The 15823-nt window shown below is 41.7% G+C and overlaps 1 protein-coding gene across 1 annotated transcript in view; it reads right to left on the reverse strand.

The window, feature by feature from the left end:
• Positions 1–8764: 8764 nt before the first annotated feature.
• Positions 8765–15823, reverse strand: part of EPDR1 (ependymin related 1) — a 62015-nt gene continuing 54956 nt past the window's right edge. The window contains exon 3 of the mRNA XM_073332870.1: positions 8765–9536. Within this exon, the coding sequence (XP_073188971.1) occupies positions 9430–9536 (107 nt within the window). The 3' untranslated portion in view covers positions 8765–9429. The remainder of the gene's footprint in view (positions 9537–15823) is intronic.

The raw sequence follows: 15823 nt of genomic DNA on the forward strand, positions 1-15823 counted from the left end.
ACATATGCAACATTCCGCATCTGCACTGAACAGGATCAAGCCCAAGGTGTCTACTTCAATGCATTGAGTATCATGTAAAACTAGTTACTTGGGAATTTACAAGCTGTGCTGTCAAAGCTCTTGCATCTAGTAATCTCTGCAAATCCAAATCTGCATCCCTAGGTTGATTTAGCTTTTCTTGGAAAATCTGTATCCTATAACCCTGTCCAAAATGTATTTTTAAAACTTTGCTCCTGTTTATGTATCTCTTACTAATAATGAGTATGATAATGTTTCTAAACAGATTACTGGAGATTTAGATCAAGTTCTGAATCTTGGATGTAGATGTCCTTGTGTGGCTGAATAACTGGTATAAATATCTGCTGTGAAGAGATTAACTATGCAACAACACACATTCACTAATCTTGTACATTTATTAGGCACAGTTTAAGTCTAAATCCTCATTGCTATATGATACTGAGCTAATTGTAGTTTGTCTTGCATGACAACCTTTTCCCCCATTCTTAATGCAAAACTGTTGACTTGGCTCATCTTCTCCTTTTGGCTCTCAAGCCTTAACCATGGACTGAGTGCAATCAAATCAAGGTCCCCAGTGTGCCTATACTGTAACACAAAGTTACAGACTAGGTTTGATACAGAAGATCTGATCTGCATGTAAGATCTCTAAATATAACTGTAAGTCCCAGACTAGCTCATTCTGAGGTTTTGCATTCTTTACCATAAGTAAAAAGAAAAGGAGTACTTGTGGCACTTACCACCATAAGCTAGCCAAGGGAAGCCTAGGTCTAGTTGCTCAGTTGCAAGGTGGTTGAAGTTTGTAGTAAACTTTCCTCTTTTCCCCCACCCTATCGAAAAAAGAAAAAAAATCCAGACCATTACAGATTTTTTGTCTGTGGGGAGATCAGCATGAAAAATGCGTCTGTATTTACATAATTTCACAGTGTGAAAATATCATTTTGATTAATACCAATATATTTAAAACAATATAGTTTGTTTAATGAATTATTGAAAGGGGGAATTTTATTTTTTTTTACAGGCTAGCTTTGCTGAGTGTCAGTGTTATGGGGAAGGACAGAGATGAGTTTTGTGTGCAAAATTTTGGAGTCAAAACTTCATTAGTTTTGACCAGCTGGAAATAACCAAGACATTAAACAGGTAGTGCTGGTGGACAAACACTCCTAAATCTGGCTGCCCCAGCAACGGATATTACTTCGCTGTCTCTAGATCTGGTGGAAATATTTTGCACTTTTTTTTTTTAAAGAAAATGGCCCCTTTTGCAACAATAAAACTTTTTGTAAAAAAAAAAAATTATCAACATTATAGAATGTTTCCAGTTTTCTGTGACTTTTTTTTTTTTGAAAATTTAAATCCTTTCTGATATTTTTTACTATAGGAAACTTGGTTTCAATAAGAAAACAGTGGTTTTAGCAAATAAAATATGTCTATCAGAATATTGGTAAACTTTCTGTAACAATTTTGGCAAAAACATCACTAAAAGTTTCAAAAAGATGAAAAAACATTTTGAAATTTGCCATGCATGTTTCTTCCTGTTTTTTGACCAGCTCTGTCTCTCTGTGGAGAGGGAAAGTAGAGAGCTCTGCTGCAGACTTCTATCTGCCTGAGGCCACCTTATTTGCCTCCTTCCACCCATTGCCAAGTACAAAGAGCTCATCCTCTGGCAGCTCCTACTCTGGGGGCTGGCCAAACATGCTCTATTTCTGGCCTATCCCTGCTACCCATCACAATATTTTCTCTGCCACTGACTTTCCAGGAAGACTTAAAGGACTTCAAGCATCTATGACAATGTATATTAACCATTGTTGGACATATTACTGCTATTTGGGGGAAACAAAACCCAGCAATCAGCCATTATGCCTTTGTGAAGCATTCCTCACCAGTCCCATGATAGCAGTCAAAGAAGTCTAGAGCCAAATTAGCTTATCCATGAAGTAGATGGAAAATTCCACACAGTGATAAATGCTTGAAGCTATGAACGAGTGAAAAGAATCTGGATTCACCCTCCAGAACACTTCAGACATTAGTCATGAAGGAAGGGGGGAAAAAATCTTAACCACAGTCATGGGAAAAGGATACACAAACTCTGTGGTGCAATCAGTTGGCTTTGGAAGGAGGTTTCTGCCACTAACTTGCTTGTCTCTGTCTGCCTCTTACTTGCCTTGGGTGATCTCAGTATAGTAAGAGTGATCTAGGAGAACAAAGTGAAGCACAACACATTTAAGGGTTATGGTATCAATGCCCAAGAAGAAAAGGTGATCACAGTATCCTAAAGGGACAGGAAAGAGTGGTCCAGTGGTTGAAGAGCATTTTCATTCAGAGTTCTTAAACTTCAAACCAAAGAGAACAGGGAAAGGAGCATAAACAACAGTCGATGACAAAGCTGCTGAAATAAAATGGGTAACCAAAGAGGCACACTGGCAGACACTGTCTGTGAAAGAGTCCCACAGCAAGGGACTCTGATTGAGAAAGTCTTAGCTCCACTCTGGTCTAGTCTAAATCTAAGGACTAAGAGCAGATCTAGCCCACTTGATCATAACTGTCTTGTCTCCCCAGATCCATCACAACAGGGACTAAAAAGTCCACATACCGATAACCAGTCCCACCCTCAGCCTGCGAAATCCCCACCTCCCAACGGTGTTAACCTTCTTTCAGGACTGCTATGTATGTGGTCGTAGGACAGACCTGGCTCCTAGGGCTGAGAGTGCAAACAGAGACCCTCAGAGTAGAAGGTAAAGGACATCTTACAATAAACTCCATCATCACCTCCCCCTGCCATCCCAGGCCAGGCGCCTTGGGGGAAGCAAACTTTCTTTAGGACACATTGCTTCCGTTGTAGAGAACAGGAGCAGTGGAGAGGTCTGGCCATGCTCTTAGCTCTTGGTAGGATGCTGGTGGTTGCCTTGGAGCTACCAAGTTCTCACATTGTATTTGATTATTTTTAAGCCAACTTAGAATCATAGAATCATAGAATATCAGGGTTGGAAGGGACCCCAGAAGGTCATCTAGTCCAACCCCCTGCTCGAAGCAGGACCAATTCCCAGTTAAATCATCCCAGCCAGGGCTTTGTCAAGCCTGACCTTAAAAACCTCTAAGGAAGGAGATTCTACCACCTCCCTAGGTAACGCATTCCAGTGTTTCACCACCCTCCTAGTGAAAAAGTTTTTCCTAATATCCAATCTAAACCTCCCCCACTGCAACTTGAGACCATTACTCCTCGTTCTGTCATCTGCTACCATTGAGAACAGTCTAGAGCCATCCTCTTTGGAACCCCCTTTCAGGTAGTTGAAAGCAGCTATCAAATCCCCCCTCATTCTTCTCTTCTGGAAACTAAACAATCCCAGTTCCCTCAGCCTCTCCTCATAAGTCATGTGTTCTAGACCCCTAATCATTTTTGTTGCCCTTCGCTGGACTCTCTCCAATTTATCCACATCCTTCTTGTAGTGTGGGGCCCAAAACTGGACACAGTACTCCAGATGAGGCCTCACCAATGTCGAATAGAGGGGAACGATCACGTCCCTCGATCTGTTCGCTATGCCCCTACTTATACATCCCAAAATGCCATTGGCCTTCTTGGCAACAAGGGCACACTGCTGGCTCATATCCAGCTTCTCGTCCACTGTCACCCCTAGGTCCTTTTCCGCAGAACTGCAGGTGGTGATCTTCATGATGTTTGGAGAGCCTGAGTCATGGTTTTGATTGCTTGGGGTTGGCAGTACAGAATTAATGATCATATTTGGCACTTAGGCAGTACTTTCCATGTAAGGTGGGCAAATGAGCCTGAGACTGCTGGAGCTGGTCAACTCCTCACCCCCTGGCACTGACACATTAGGTACAAGGGAGAAGGAGGGGGGAGCTTCGAGAAGGGGAGAGGGAGTAGTCGTAAGCCTTGACTGCCTGTTTACCTGTCCAACTGCAAAAGAAACCCTGATCACCACCTGCAGCCCTGCGTACAAGTGCATTTTAGCTCTGACGAGTGATAGAGAGATACTCTGGGCAGATGTGTGGCTGTCCTCCAGCTGGTGACAGTCAGTAAATATGCCACAGTCTGCTGGTCCCTGCTAGCTCCACCACTGGTAGTGAGGGTCCCAGTCACTGGCAATATTTATATGGAAGAGGACAGCAATTGTGACTGATGATTTTTGTCTTCCCCAGCTGCCTACGGTCCACACCACAAGAAAGGGGAGCACAGGCATCTGGCGGCAGCGGTGGACAGTGGTTGATACCAATGTCCTTGGCTCCCCCTGCTGTGTGTGGTGGAGGACGCTGCTTGTGGAGGAGTTGTCTTGCAGAGGCACATCTGACAGTGTCATGCCTTCCGGAAGTGGTTGGAAGTTTCTGTCAATGTTTTTTGGCTGCTCTCGCTGTCCATTGTTCAGGGCCCTGCAGAGAATTCTTTCCTCTGACAAAAAAAAAATTTTTTAATTGGACCTACATTTAAAAATCAGTTTGGAAAATATGTTGCTTTAAATGAACTCAGTTTTAACAATCAGTTCAAGATGTGTCATTCCCTGAGCCAGCAGGGGCTGGGAGCACTGTACATGCAGTCCACTCAGCCCCTCAGCTTCCCTGGGGCAGAGGGAGGGTTACTGCAATGCAGGCGAGAGGTACTGCAGCTGTAAAGGAAAGGAGGGCCTACAACATCTAACAGAAAAACAAGGTGTGGATAGTAAAATACGTATTGATGCTTTAAATCTGTGTAATATGTCCTTTAATCAGGGCTATATCCTGCACTTGCATGGAGAATTGGCTGCAGTGTTTTAATAGGTCTTTTCTAGTTCTAACCTCTAAAACCCTACCTGTTCTTGTCAAATTACCGGCTGTAGCATGTACCAATAAAAGATACAGATTGCGAAGACTTGAGCAAAGGTGGTAACAACAGAAGCAAGCAGAACCAGGCTAGTGTAGCCTGCCAACTTCCCACCCCGAAGTTACTGGGACTCAAAGCCAATCATTGCTGCAACTCCAGAGATTAAAATTCTTCAGAACACAGTCACACATTCTCTAAGGACAAAGTAGTGTTCCAAAAGCATTCTGGACACAGCTCTGCAGTTGAGGCTCTTGTCGATGTCTAAAGGCGTGGGTGATAACTGATAAGGAATAACTGGGAATTTGGCTGAGAAAATGAAGAACACAGTGCCATGAATAAATCAAACTGTAGGACTGTCAGAAATGGATGTCGGAGGAACATTAATACGATGTAATGTGAGGGGATAATGAATCAAGACAGACTTAGAAGGAATGAACTCTTCTAAGTAAGCAGTAATACATGACTGGGTATGTATTTGCCAGTCAATATTACTCTGGCAGGGCTTGCAATTTTCCTGGTATGGTGCACTCCTTTTATAAGAATAACCTCTGTCCTGGATGATTTGTTTCTTATAAACAGTTGATTCTTAAAAGTGGAGTTTTTTAGAACTTTAGGAATGATTTTGTCCCAGTAGTTTTGATCACTATATGTGGTTGATTCTTATATCAGTGATTCTTATAAATGGAGTGCACTGTCCCACAGAATATATGTTCTTTGAATGTAACCATGGACATGATTTTTTAATTCAGGGCTTGATCCCGTTGACTTCAGTGGCTTGGACTCTTTCCATTGCCTTCAGTTGGCTTTGGATCAGGGTCTTTTTTCAGTAGATTGAGTTGGCAATATTAGGTACGTGCAGAGACGCATATGCTAGATAACAGGTTTCAGTGCAGGGGAGACATAGTTTCCATTGAAGAGTTGCTGTATTGCTTAATAATGATCTGGCAACATTTTGAGATCTGCCCTATAAGAAGAATTTCTCGAAATAAAGAACATTCTGAGTACAGGAGAAATTTAAACTAGTGACCATAATCTGTAGTCAGTCCCAGCCATCTGTTCTTTCTCTTCCATTTTTCTCTTCTCTTTCCCACCCTTTAATTCCTTCTTGCACCCTAATCTGTATCGTACATAGTGTGCAAAACATGGATTCCAATATGCTCATTTGACTTTTGTGTTTTTAATTGTGTTGCTGCTTTTGGTGTTTGTGCATGTTTGTGATCTACAGCTATCTTTTTTCCAATGTAAATTATAGCTGTAATATAAAATATACAACAATGTGGTGTGAAATAAAGGTTTTGTTTGCATAAGCGGGTCCTCCTAAATGAGCACCAATATCACTTTTCTACGTCATCTCTCTTGCAGACAAAGCCATCTTTAAAATATTTTAGGGAGTTTTACAATTTTTATGACAGTTTTTTCCCCCAATTTTCCATCTGAAGATACGGACTCTCTTAGTTATTTACCCTGAGTTCAACTGCTCTACTCACTGCTCAGTGATGCCTCCTCCTGGCTGTTCTGGGGATTAGCTCTGCCCAGCCAACACCCCTTTCCAGGGGTTGCACTCCATCATTCTCCATTTCTCTCTCACTCCAGGAGCTGCTGATTTCTGTTCATGACTCAGTCCTCTGGCCAGATTACTAAGTGGTTTCCCCTTCTGAAGTATGATATTTTCCAAGTCTCTCAGGAAAAAACAGCGTTCAACAGTCCTCACGCCCACTGCCCTGACCCTGTCACTCCTGCTGTGACTCAGACAGTCTGCTAGTTCACTGCTCCTGGCAGTACCACTCAGCAATGGTAGATTTTTTTTTTTAAACAGTGTCTAAAGTTAGGTTTCTTTAGTGTCCATATTTAGGCATTTTAAATAGTGTCCATAAATAATGTCCATATTTAGGCATTTTAAATAATAATAATTAATAAGGTTTGCTTTTTTTCAGAAGAGCTAAGTACCCACAACTCCTACTGAAGTCACTGGCCTGTTTGAAAATCGGCCCACTTATTTCGGTGCCTAAATATGAGCTTAACTTTTGACACTCAGGGTGAAATCCTGGCCCCGCTAAAGTCAATGGCAAAACTACCGTTGTCTGCAGTGGGACCAGGATTTCACCCCCCATTATTTAAATGTTTGGCCTTCATACCTAATTCTTCAGTGTCACAAGATGTAGAGCTATAAATTGATCACTGAGCAGGGTTAATATATATATATTTCCCCCTTTGCATTTTGATGTAATATATATTTACTAATATTTATAGGGTAACACTTGTGTTCTTTCTCTTTATATTGATATTATAGGGCCCAGTCATGCTCCCACTGAAGTCAATGCTCAGTGGGAGCAGAAGTAATTACGTTTTCTTATTTTTAAATAAAGAACAAGTTGACTACACACTAAAAAGTAGAGATCTTTGTTCAGACGGTAAAAAGGTTATGGATGAGATTTTAACTTTTAAGTCTGTTTGCACATCATAAGACGGAAGGAAAGTAAGAGCAAGAGACTTGAATAGAAAATGAAATCTATATGAACCATAAAATATAACCACTGTGCAATAATGTGTATCATTATCCATAGGGGAAAAACCCTGGCAACTCTTGTTGAAATATACAGCATACGGCTACAGTAATCAGATGAAATATAAGAAAGGCTTGCAATAATATTGTACACATTTTCAAACATTGGTGCCTAAGGTTAAGTGCCTAGGGATTAGCATTAATGGGAATGAGGCATTCAGATCCCATATGCAGGTTTGAAAATCTCAGCCCTAAATCCTTACTTGGATCCCAAATAATTGGCCTTATTTTCAGATGTACTAAATTCGAACAACTCCCACGGACCTGCAACTTTTGGCTCAATGTTGTTATTGATTAATTGAAGCAGTCTGTACAAGTCATTGAGTTAAATGCTGATATGCTTGGATATGCACTTTTCCACAGAAATGTGTAACTATTGTGCTTTAACCACTCTTGTTGAGTGAATGCTACCACCCAAACTTTACATGTAGGCAGAACTTTAAAATCAGTTCACCTTCCTCCAAACTGAGGGCTGACCGTTTTCTATTCAGTACGTGCATCTAACATGCAGTGCATTTTGTTTTTGCCAACCCAGTAAAAATGTAAATACTGTATATTCTAGGTTTCTCCTTACCCCTTAATCCAAAATATAGAGAGAGGGAAAGGATGAGAGAAGGAAGGAAAAATGCTGAAGAGGCTAGACTTTGTAAATACATTTTCTCTTTTTTTATGTTTTCCCCTACTTTGGCGGAACGGCTTTGTTGAAATGAACAGTAATAACAAATTGAATAGGTTCACCAAACTGTATTGGGTGGCTAGCTGATTAGATAAGGATCACCCCAATATACATACATATGTGAATATACACTAACTCACAAAAACAAACAGGTTAGATTGTCAGCTGTTTGGAGGAAGGGACTGTCTTTTATTAATATATGTGTGCACAGAGCCTAGAACAATGGTGCGTGGCTGGGACTTCAAGACACTACCACAATACTAATGACTAGTAATGATAATTAACAGGAAACGCCAAGCACAACTGTCAAGGTTCCTTCCCCACTCTGAACTCTAGGATACAGATGTGGGGGACCTGCATGAAAACCCCCTAAGCTTACTTTTACCAGCTTAGGTTAAAACTTCCCCAAGGAACAAACTATTTTACCTTTTGCCCTTGGACCTTATTGCTGCCACCACCAAGAGTCTAACAGATATATAACCGGGAAAAAGCCTGCTTGGAAACGTCTTTCCCCCCAAAATCCTCCCCAAACTCTACACCCCCTTTCCTGGGGAAGGCTTGATAAAAATCCTCGCCAATTTGCATAGGTGAACACAGACCCAAACCCTTGGATCTTAAGAACAATGAAAATACAAACAGATTCTTAAAAGAAGAATTTTAATTGAAGAAAAAAAATAAAAGAATCACCTCTGTAAAATCAGGATGGTAAATACTTTACAGGGTAATCAGATTCAAAACATAGAGAATCCTTCTAGGCAAAACCTTAAGTTACAAAAAGATGAAAAAACGGGAATATACATTCTATTCAGCACAGTTTATTTTATCAGCCATTTAAACAAAACAGAATCTAATGCATATCTAACTAGATTGCTTATTAACCCTTTACAGGAGTTCTGACCTGCATTCCTGCTCTGGTCCCAGCAAAGGCAACACACAGAGAGAGCCTTTGTTTCTCCCCGCTCCAGCTTTGAAAGTATCTTGTCTCCTCATTGGTCATTTTGGTCAGGTGCCAGCAAGATTATCCTAGCTTCTTAACCCTTTACAGGTGAAAGGGTTTTTCCTCTGGCCAGGAGGGATTTTAAAGGTGTTTACCCTTCCCTTTATATTTATGACAACAATTAAAAGAAAGTTAAATGTTAAGCAAAATGGAAACATAGAAAATATTGTTACTTAGCCTTCTAGAATGCTGTGATTGCACTACGGAAATGTTGCTATTTGCTTGCATTTCGCATTTCACTAGAGCTGTCACTTGAAAAAGTGACACTATTCACTGGTAAAAGTAAAATGTGTCACCATTAGTTGGTACTGCCTGCAAGCTTTATATAATACTGAATTCACAACATCCCCATGCTAAGAGTTAATTAATTACAAGAATAGAAGTGCTGCCTCTGTAGTACGCCAGTATGTTTGCCTCCAACTCTTCAGTGGCGTATGCTTATACAGCCTTGGAGAATTCTGATACCTGCTGTGCCCTGCAAGGTGAAAAAGAAATGACAGTAAATTCAAGAACACTCTCATCCACAAGTTATCCTAAAATGTTCAGCTTCCATGACACCAGAGAGGTGTTATTAGAAATTATGAGGTATCTTCCTGCATCTTCCTCTGTAGAGTCACTGGCACTTTGGGGGGTAGTTACACTGACAGAACAGTGAGACCTATTAGACTATGGTATTGTCTCAAAAGGGGAGTGACTGAGGCATCATTTTGTGGGTCAGTTAAAATTAGACTGGCTGGAACACCTTAGCTTACACTGCATGGGAGGATCCTGGTTGACCTACCAGTTCTTTTAGATCTTTTGCTCCCATTAATACTAGGGATGGATTTTTACAAACGGCAAATTATAGATGAGGGATCAGATCCTTACCCTGTGTAAATCGGTGTCGTTCTCCTGGATTTAGGGGAGCTACACCAATTCACACCATCTGGCCCAAGTTCTGTTAGGTTTCCTGGCTGTTGTGATTCATCCAGACCCTTACTGAAAAAATAAACCCATTCTTGTTTACCTTAAAAATTGAAATTAGTTGAACTAATTAGTGCTTAATTTCCTACTAGCACCAAATGCAGCCAAGGCAGCTATTTATAATTTCAGAATGTCTCTGGAAGATTTATAGCTATCACAAAAATCTTCGTTTTCAACTTCCAAAGGTTTTAGCATTACACTTGCTTCTTAACATCAGTTCATCTTTAGATCCTGTGGAAACAACACCAAACCCAAACATGGAATGGGAATGAGCTCACACCATCTGCAGAGACTTCTCTTCGGGACATGAAGTGTTTAACTAAGGAAGACCCCTACGTGAGCAGCAGCAGTTCAAATATAAAGCCTTTTATAACAAGTGCATTTTAAATGGTGTTTATGGTGATACAAAATGTTACACCAGCTGATATTCGTTCCAGGATTCATTACAAGGAAACACTAAAATAGCAATTAGCTTCATGAGCAGATGTCAGACTTTCTAAAATGCTAGGTTAAAACAAAGCATCCTACTGAAATGGAAACTACAGAATGAGGCTAGGAGAGGTTTATTATAGCCAACAAAAGTATAGTGGTTGCAACATTTTCAAATGTGGCATTACGTTCATTATATATAAGATGATCATGCTTTTTGATAACAGTCATACATATAGAAGCATAATAATTACAATGATTAATACCTTCATACTTAGCACTTATTTGCATATTGAATCTTCAAAGCATTTAAATAACCTAAGCTAATGAGTTTTCACAGTATGCTTGTGAAGTAAGATGTAAGTCTTATTATCCCCATGCTAAATGGAAAAACAGAAGCAGTGAAATTAGGAGACTTGCCCAAGGCACCAAAAAGAATCAATATGAGGACTGGGATTGGAAGGAGACATGCCAAACCCATGAAAAAAACGCAGAAATTGGGCCTGTTTTTGGCTTAATTAGCTTGCGAGTTACTTGTTCATCAGTTTTTGGCTTGTAGCTTGTTGCTTGTTTGGCTTGTGGCTTGTTGCTTGTTGTAGATTGTTGCTTCTTTTTTTTTGCTCGGCTCCCAGCAAGCAGGGGCAAGTGGGGACAAGGGAGGGATAGAGTCAGGGGTGCACGGTGGGCCCACCACAATCCCAGACTGTATGCCAGGGGGATCTAGTCACATACAGTGTTGGGGTTCTTAGGGACTAACTTGTTTTGGCCTTGTTTTGAAATGGGATTAGCTTGATTTTTGGTTTATTGTGAAAGTCAGGGTGCTGATTTAATGTGTGAAAGTTGGCAACTGTGATTGGAAGTCAGAAGTAGGATGTATGCAGAATGAAGAACTTTGTACAAGAGGATGATAAACTGATATTGCTGGCAGATGGACTGTGATGGCACTGAGATAACCTGGATTGTTTGAGAGCTAACAAAAAGTCCAAATTTTAAAAATTGTGAAGCCAATGGGCCCCTTACCTTCTGAGAATTCCAGTGGTCCTTGTTGTTGGAGTCTTCAAGCCCTCCAGAGATATTTGTTGAATTTTCAGGGAATAGTCATAATCTGAACTGATCAATGAGCCAGTATCAATATACTAGTCTCAGTGATTTCAGATCTGGGTGGAGAATATATGCCTGCTCTTGTTGTAATGGATCTGGCAGAATTGAAAGTATTGCTGGAGGTTCCAATTCTGAGGAAAGGAGATCTGAGAATCAAAACTGAAGTGCCCAAAAATGGAGCTATTTTACGTCACCTGAACTTTGTCCTGTTGGTCCTCCTGATGACCCTAAAAGAAGCGTTGTAGGGAAGGCAAAATTCTTGACTCTGGTTCAGAAGGAAGCATTAGGGAGAACAGATCTCTGCCATATCAGGAGCAGAACTGAAGGTACCTTATATTCTCTTTCATGGTCCTATTTCATAGCCTCTTTCATGCCCATATTTGGAGCAGGAAGTCCTTGAAGGCCCCTCACGCTGGGTATTATATTTCCAGAATGAATTGTCTGCCAGCATGTCATCCTTGTTGTGAAAATGAAGAACCAGAGAAATGATTTGAAGCTGACTACATTATTCCTGGTACCTGATATCCCCCTACAGAATGGTTGAGACTGACTTTCTCCTGTTGGTTAACATAATACAAAAGATTTCACCATGGATTTGTCTGCAAAGACCTCTCTTGATATGAGGGAAGAGAGCGTTGAAAGTCAATGAAATTGTCCTCAGCTCCCAAGACATTTATGTGAAGCATTAGTTCTTTGGGTTTGTAGAGACCCTGGGTCATACAATTGCTGAGGTGCACTCCCCAGAAAGCTATGTTGGAAGTATCTATTCCTATCACAGCTGATGATGAAGAAGAGATGAATAGTACTCCCTTGCAGGTATTCTTGAGCTTTATGCACACAAGTAAGGTCCTGAATCTTCTGAGGTACGATCACAGAGACTCCATGCTGTCATGCAGAGGACTGTACACGATCCTTAATCAAGCTTGAAAAGATTTACTTTAAAGTATGGCAAACAATGCCATGTAGGTGAAGAAAGCCATGACTTCCATACCCCTGAGGAAGAACCTTATCCTCTTTTGACATTGAGATTACACAGAGAATAACGATCTATGAATCGCTTAAATTCTGTCATTTGACCAGTAAGTAACTGCAGAGTTGGTGTCCAAAACAGCTCTTGTGAAACCCAGCTGTGCTCTACAGTTACAGACAGATGAGCCTGTAAGGATTTCTCCAACAACAGGAGATATATCTTGGTGGGTGGCCTTCACCCAAGCACTGCAGAGACTGAGCCTACCAGTCTGTAAACAGTATCTTTCCAATATATAATGTACTGTATTTCAACTACAGTTCCTTACTGCATTCTGCCATATGTAACAGCCTAAATAGGACTGGCTGGAGCCAAAAGAATGGCTGCTAGCTGAACTGCGGTTGCTTTGAACCAGATAGGGGAACCCGTTCAACCCACAGACTAGGCAATGATACCAATACATAACCAATATTAAGACGACAAATCCTAACAACCACTAAAATAGGAACAAACTAGCTAATAGCTGACCAACGCATAAAAGAAGGTTCTTCCTTGAGTTAGTCAAAAGTTTCACAAATTTGTTGTTTATTTTCCTAAAAAGAGTTTTCATTCAAGTTTAAAAAATAATTCCAAGATTTGTTCCCCTACACTGTTTTAATCAGCTCTAGCTCTTTTAGCTTTTGCTGATAAGAAGGCACCAAGGGTTCGCTGAGTGTTAACGCTGCATTCTTGAACTCCGACTTGAAACCAACGGTGCACGCTCCTCAGAAGAGTAGGGATCAACATGGACAATGCTCAGAAGAAAACCTGGAGGTGGAGTATGCCATGTTATATTTTCAAAGCTATTATATGTGAATGTGACAATAATACTTTTTTGTTTGAAAAAGTGTAAAATCACAGCTCATCCAACTGCTAACCTAGTACAAGATCAGAACCTTACATATGTTTGCATTATGACATATAGAAATCCTGGATTTTACTGTGCTAAAATAGTGCAACGAGTGTCATGTAATTTCTATGTTTATTTGTGCACACACACTCCTCCCCTCAGCCCTTGGGGGATTTTCACACAGACAAACCCTGAAGAGAGGGAGCTATGCCAGAATTCTTGCTCCCCACTACTTCAAACCTAGGAGATTAAGTGACAGACTGAGGGTATGTCAACACTTACCATTTAAAGCATAAAAAGTCCCTTTTTTGTGCTAAAACCACAGGAGCGTCTACACTTGTTAAAAAGAAAACCACCTTCACGAGAGGCGTACAGCTCTTACTGCTGTTCTTTTCGCACTTTTCGCACTGAAAGTGAAGACACTTTGCACCAGCATAAACACTCTTTGGCCTCTGAAAGATATCCCACCGTTCCAAAAGCGACCACTCTGGCCCGCATCTCTGCTGCTCTGATGCTCGGACGTCCGCCCTTACCCCTGTAAGCCCCGGGAAGTTTGATGCTCCCTTTCCCTTTGTTTGGAGATGTGGCGGGGAAAGCAGCCAGACAGCAGGAGGTTTTAAAAAAAATGCCAAGGAAGAAACCAGGAAGTAATGGGGCTGCTGAAACATGAAGCAGGACAGCACGGGGCACTGAGCAGGGACCCAGAATGCCTTCCGCTCACCCCCCGCCCAAGATCTATCGAGAGAGCTGCACTGTGGGATAGCTGCCCTACAGCGCTGCTCTCATCAGCAATGGAAGTGCTAGTAGCCTAAACACTCTCTGACGCCTGAGGAATTGAGTGAGTACACAAACCAGCGCTTTACTTTTACCGGTTCCCTATCACCAGTGAAACTTACAGCACAAAAACTCTAAGTGTAGACATACCCTCAGAGACTTTAAGGCCAGAAGGGCCATCATGACCATCTAATCTTATCTCCTGCACATCCCCAGCCGCAGAACTTTGCCCAACCACTCCAGTAATGGACCCCTAACCTCTGGCTGAGTTACTGAAGTCTCCAAATCATGATTTAAAGATTTCAGGTTACTGTGAATCCACCATTTAATTTAAACCTGCAAGTGACCCATGCCCCATCCTGCAGAGGAAGGCAAAAACCCCCCAGGTCTCTGCCAAACCTGGGGGGAAATTCCTTCATGACCCCAAATGTGGTGATCCTTAGACCCTGAGCATGTGGGCAAGGCCTGCCAGGCAGGTACCTGGAAAATAATTATTTGTAGTAACTTAAACTAGTAACCCAACTGGTGTCCTGTCTCCAAAAGTTTGGGTTTTTGTCCCCAAATCAAGGGGGGAAATTCCTTCCTGACCCCAAAGATACAGTTGGACCCTAAGCACATCAGCATGACCCACCAGCCAGACACCTGGGAAAGACTTCTCTGTAGTAGCTCAGAGCCCTCCCCATCTAGTGTCCTATCACCGGCCATTGATGATATTTGCTACTAGCAGTTGCAGATTGGCTACATGCCATTGTAGGCAGTTTCATCATACCGTCCCCTCTATAAACTTATCAAGCTCAATCTTGAATCCAGTTAGGTTTTTTGCCCTCACCACTGCCCTTGGAAGGCTGTTCTAGAACTTCACTACGATGGTTAGAAACAGTATTCTAATTTCAAGTGTAATATTCTTGCTGGCTAGTTCATATCCACTGTCTCTATCTTCATCTTCCTCCCTCTCTCAGATCAGGCTGAGAGACGGAGGGTTCTGCCCTACCACGTTTGAAGTTTTATGCAGAGGGGGAGCTGTCCCGCTGATCTGGGCTTCCTTGGCACCTCTTTGGTCTGAGACTGCAGCAGAGACCTCAGATTAGTGTTCTTGCTCTGCGGATACACAGGCTCTGCTGAGCCGCACTTGCTGAGGACAGCACTGGGCCAGCAGGCAAGACTGTGTGGCCACACAGTCAAACACCTCAGGTAGAGCCCAGATCATGGGGGTAGAGTCAGCAAGGTCAGTAACACCTGGCTCCCGGAAGCCATCCACAGACACAGAGAAATGTATAGAGCTCAGTACAGTGGGGTGCTGTTCGCTCCAGAGGACTTTAGTCTATTTGAGCAGGAATGTCCAAGAGGTAGCATCTTTTGGACCTGAGATAGGAAGCTATATTCAAATGCAGTTAATGTAAGGTAATCATTAACATGGTTGCTGTACTTTGCTCATTCAGGTTGGGATGGCCAGTGCTAGCAGACTGTATGTAGAATTAGTATCTGGTTTTTTTTAAAATGTGAATGGAACTGAGAACCCTGTGGTTGAGACTCTGGCAATTTTGAAACCTTGAACAATTGAATTAATGCCCATGATTTTGGTGAGGTAAACGGCAACTGTTCCAAACTGTAAAAATAGCCCATTTCTTCTATAGGCATT

The sequence above is a fragment of the Lepidochelys kempii genome, chromosome 2 (genome assembly GCF_965140265.1).
Source record: "Lepidochelys kempii isolate rLepKem1 chromosome 2, rLepKem1.hap2, whole genome shotgun sequence".
Taxonomy (NCBI): domain Eukaryota; kingdom Metazoa; phylum Chordata; order Testudines; family Cheloniidae; genus Lepidochelys; species Lepidochelys kempii.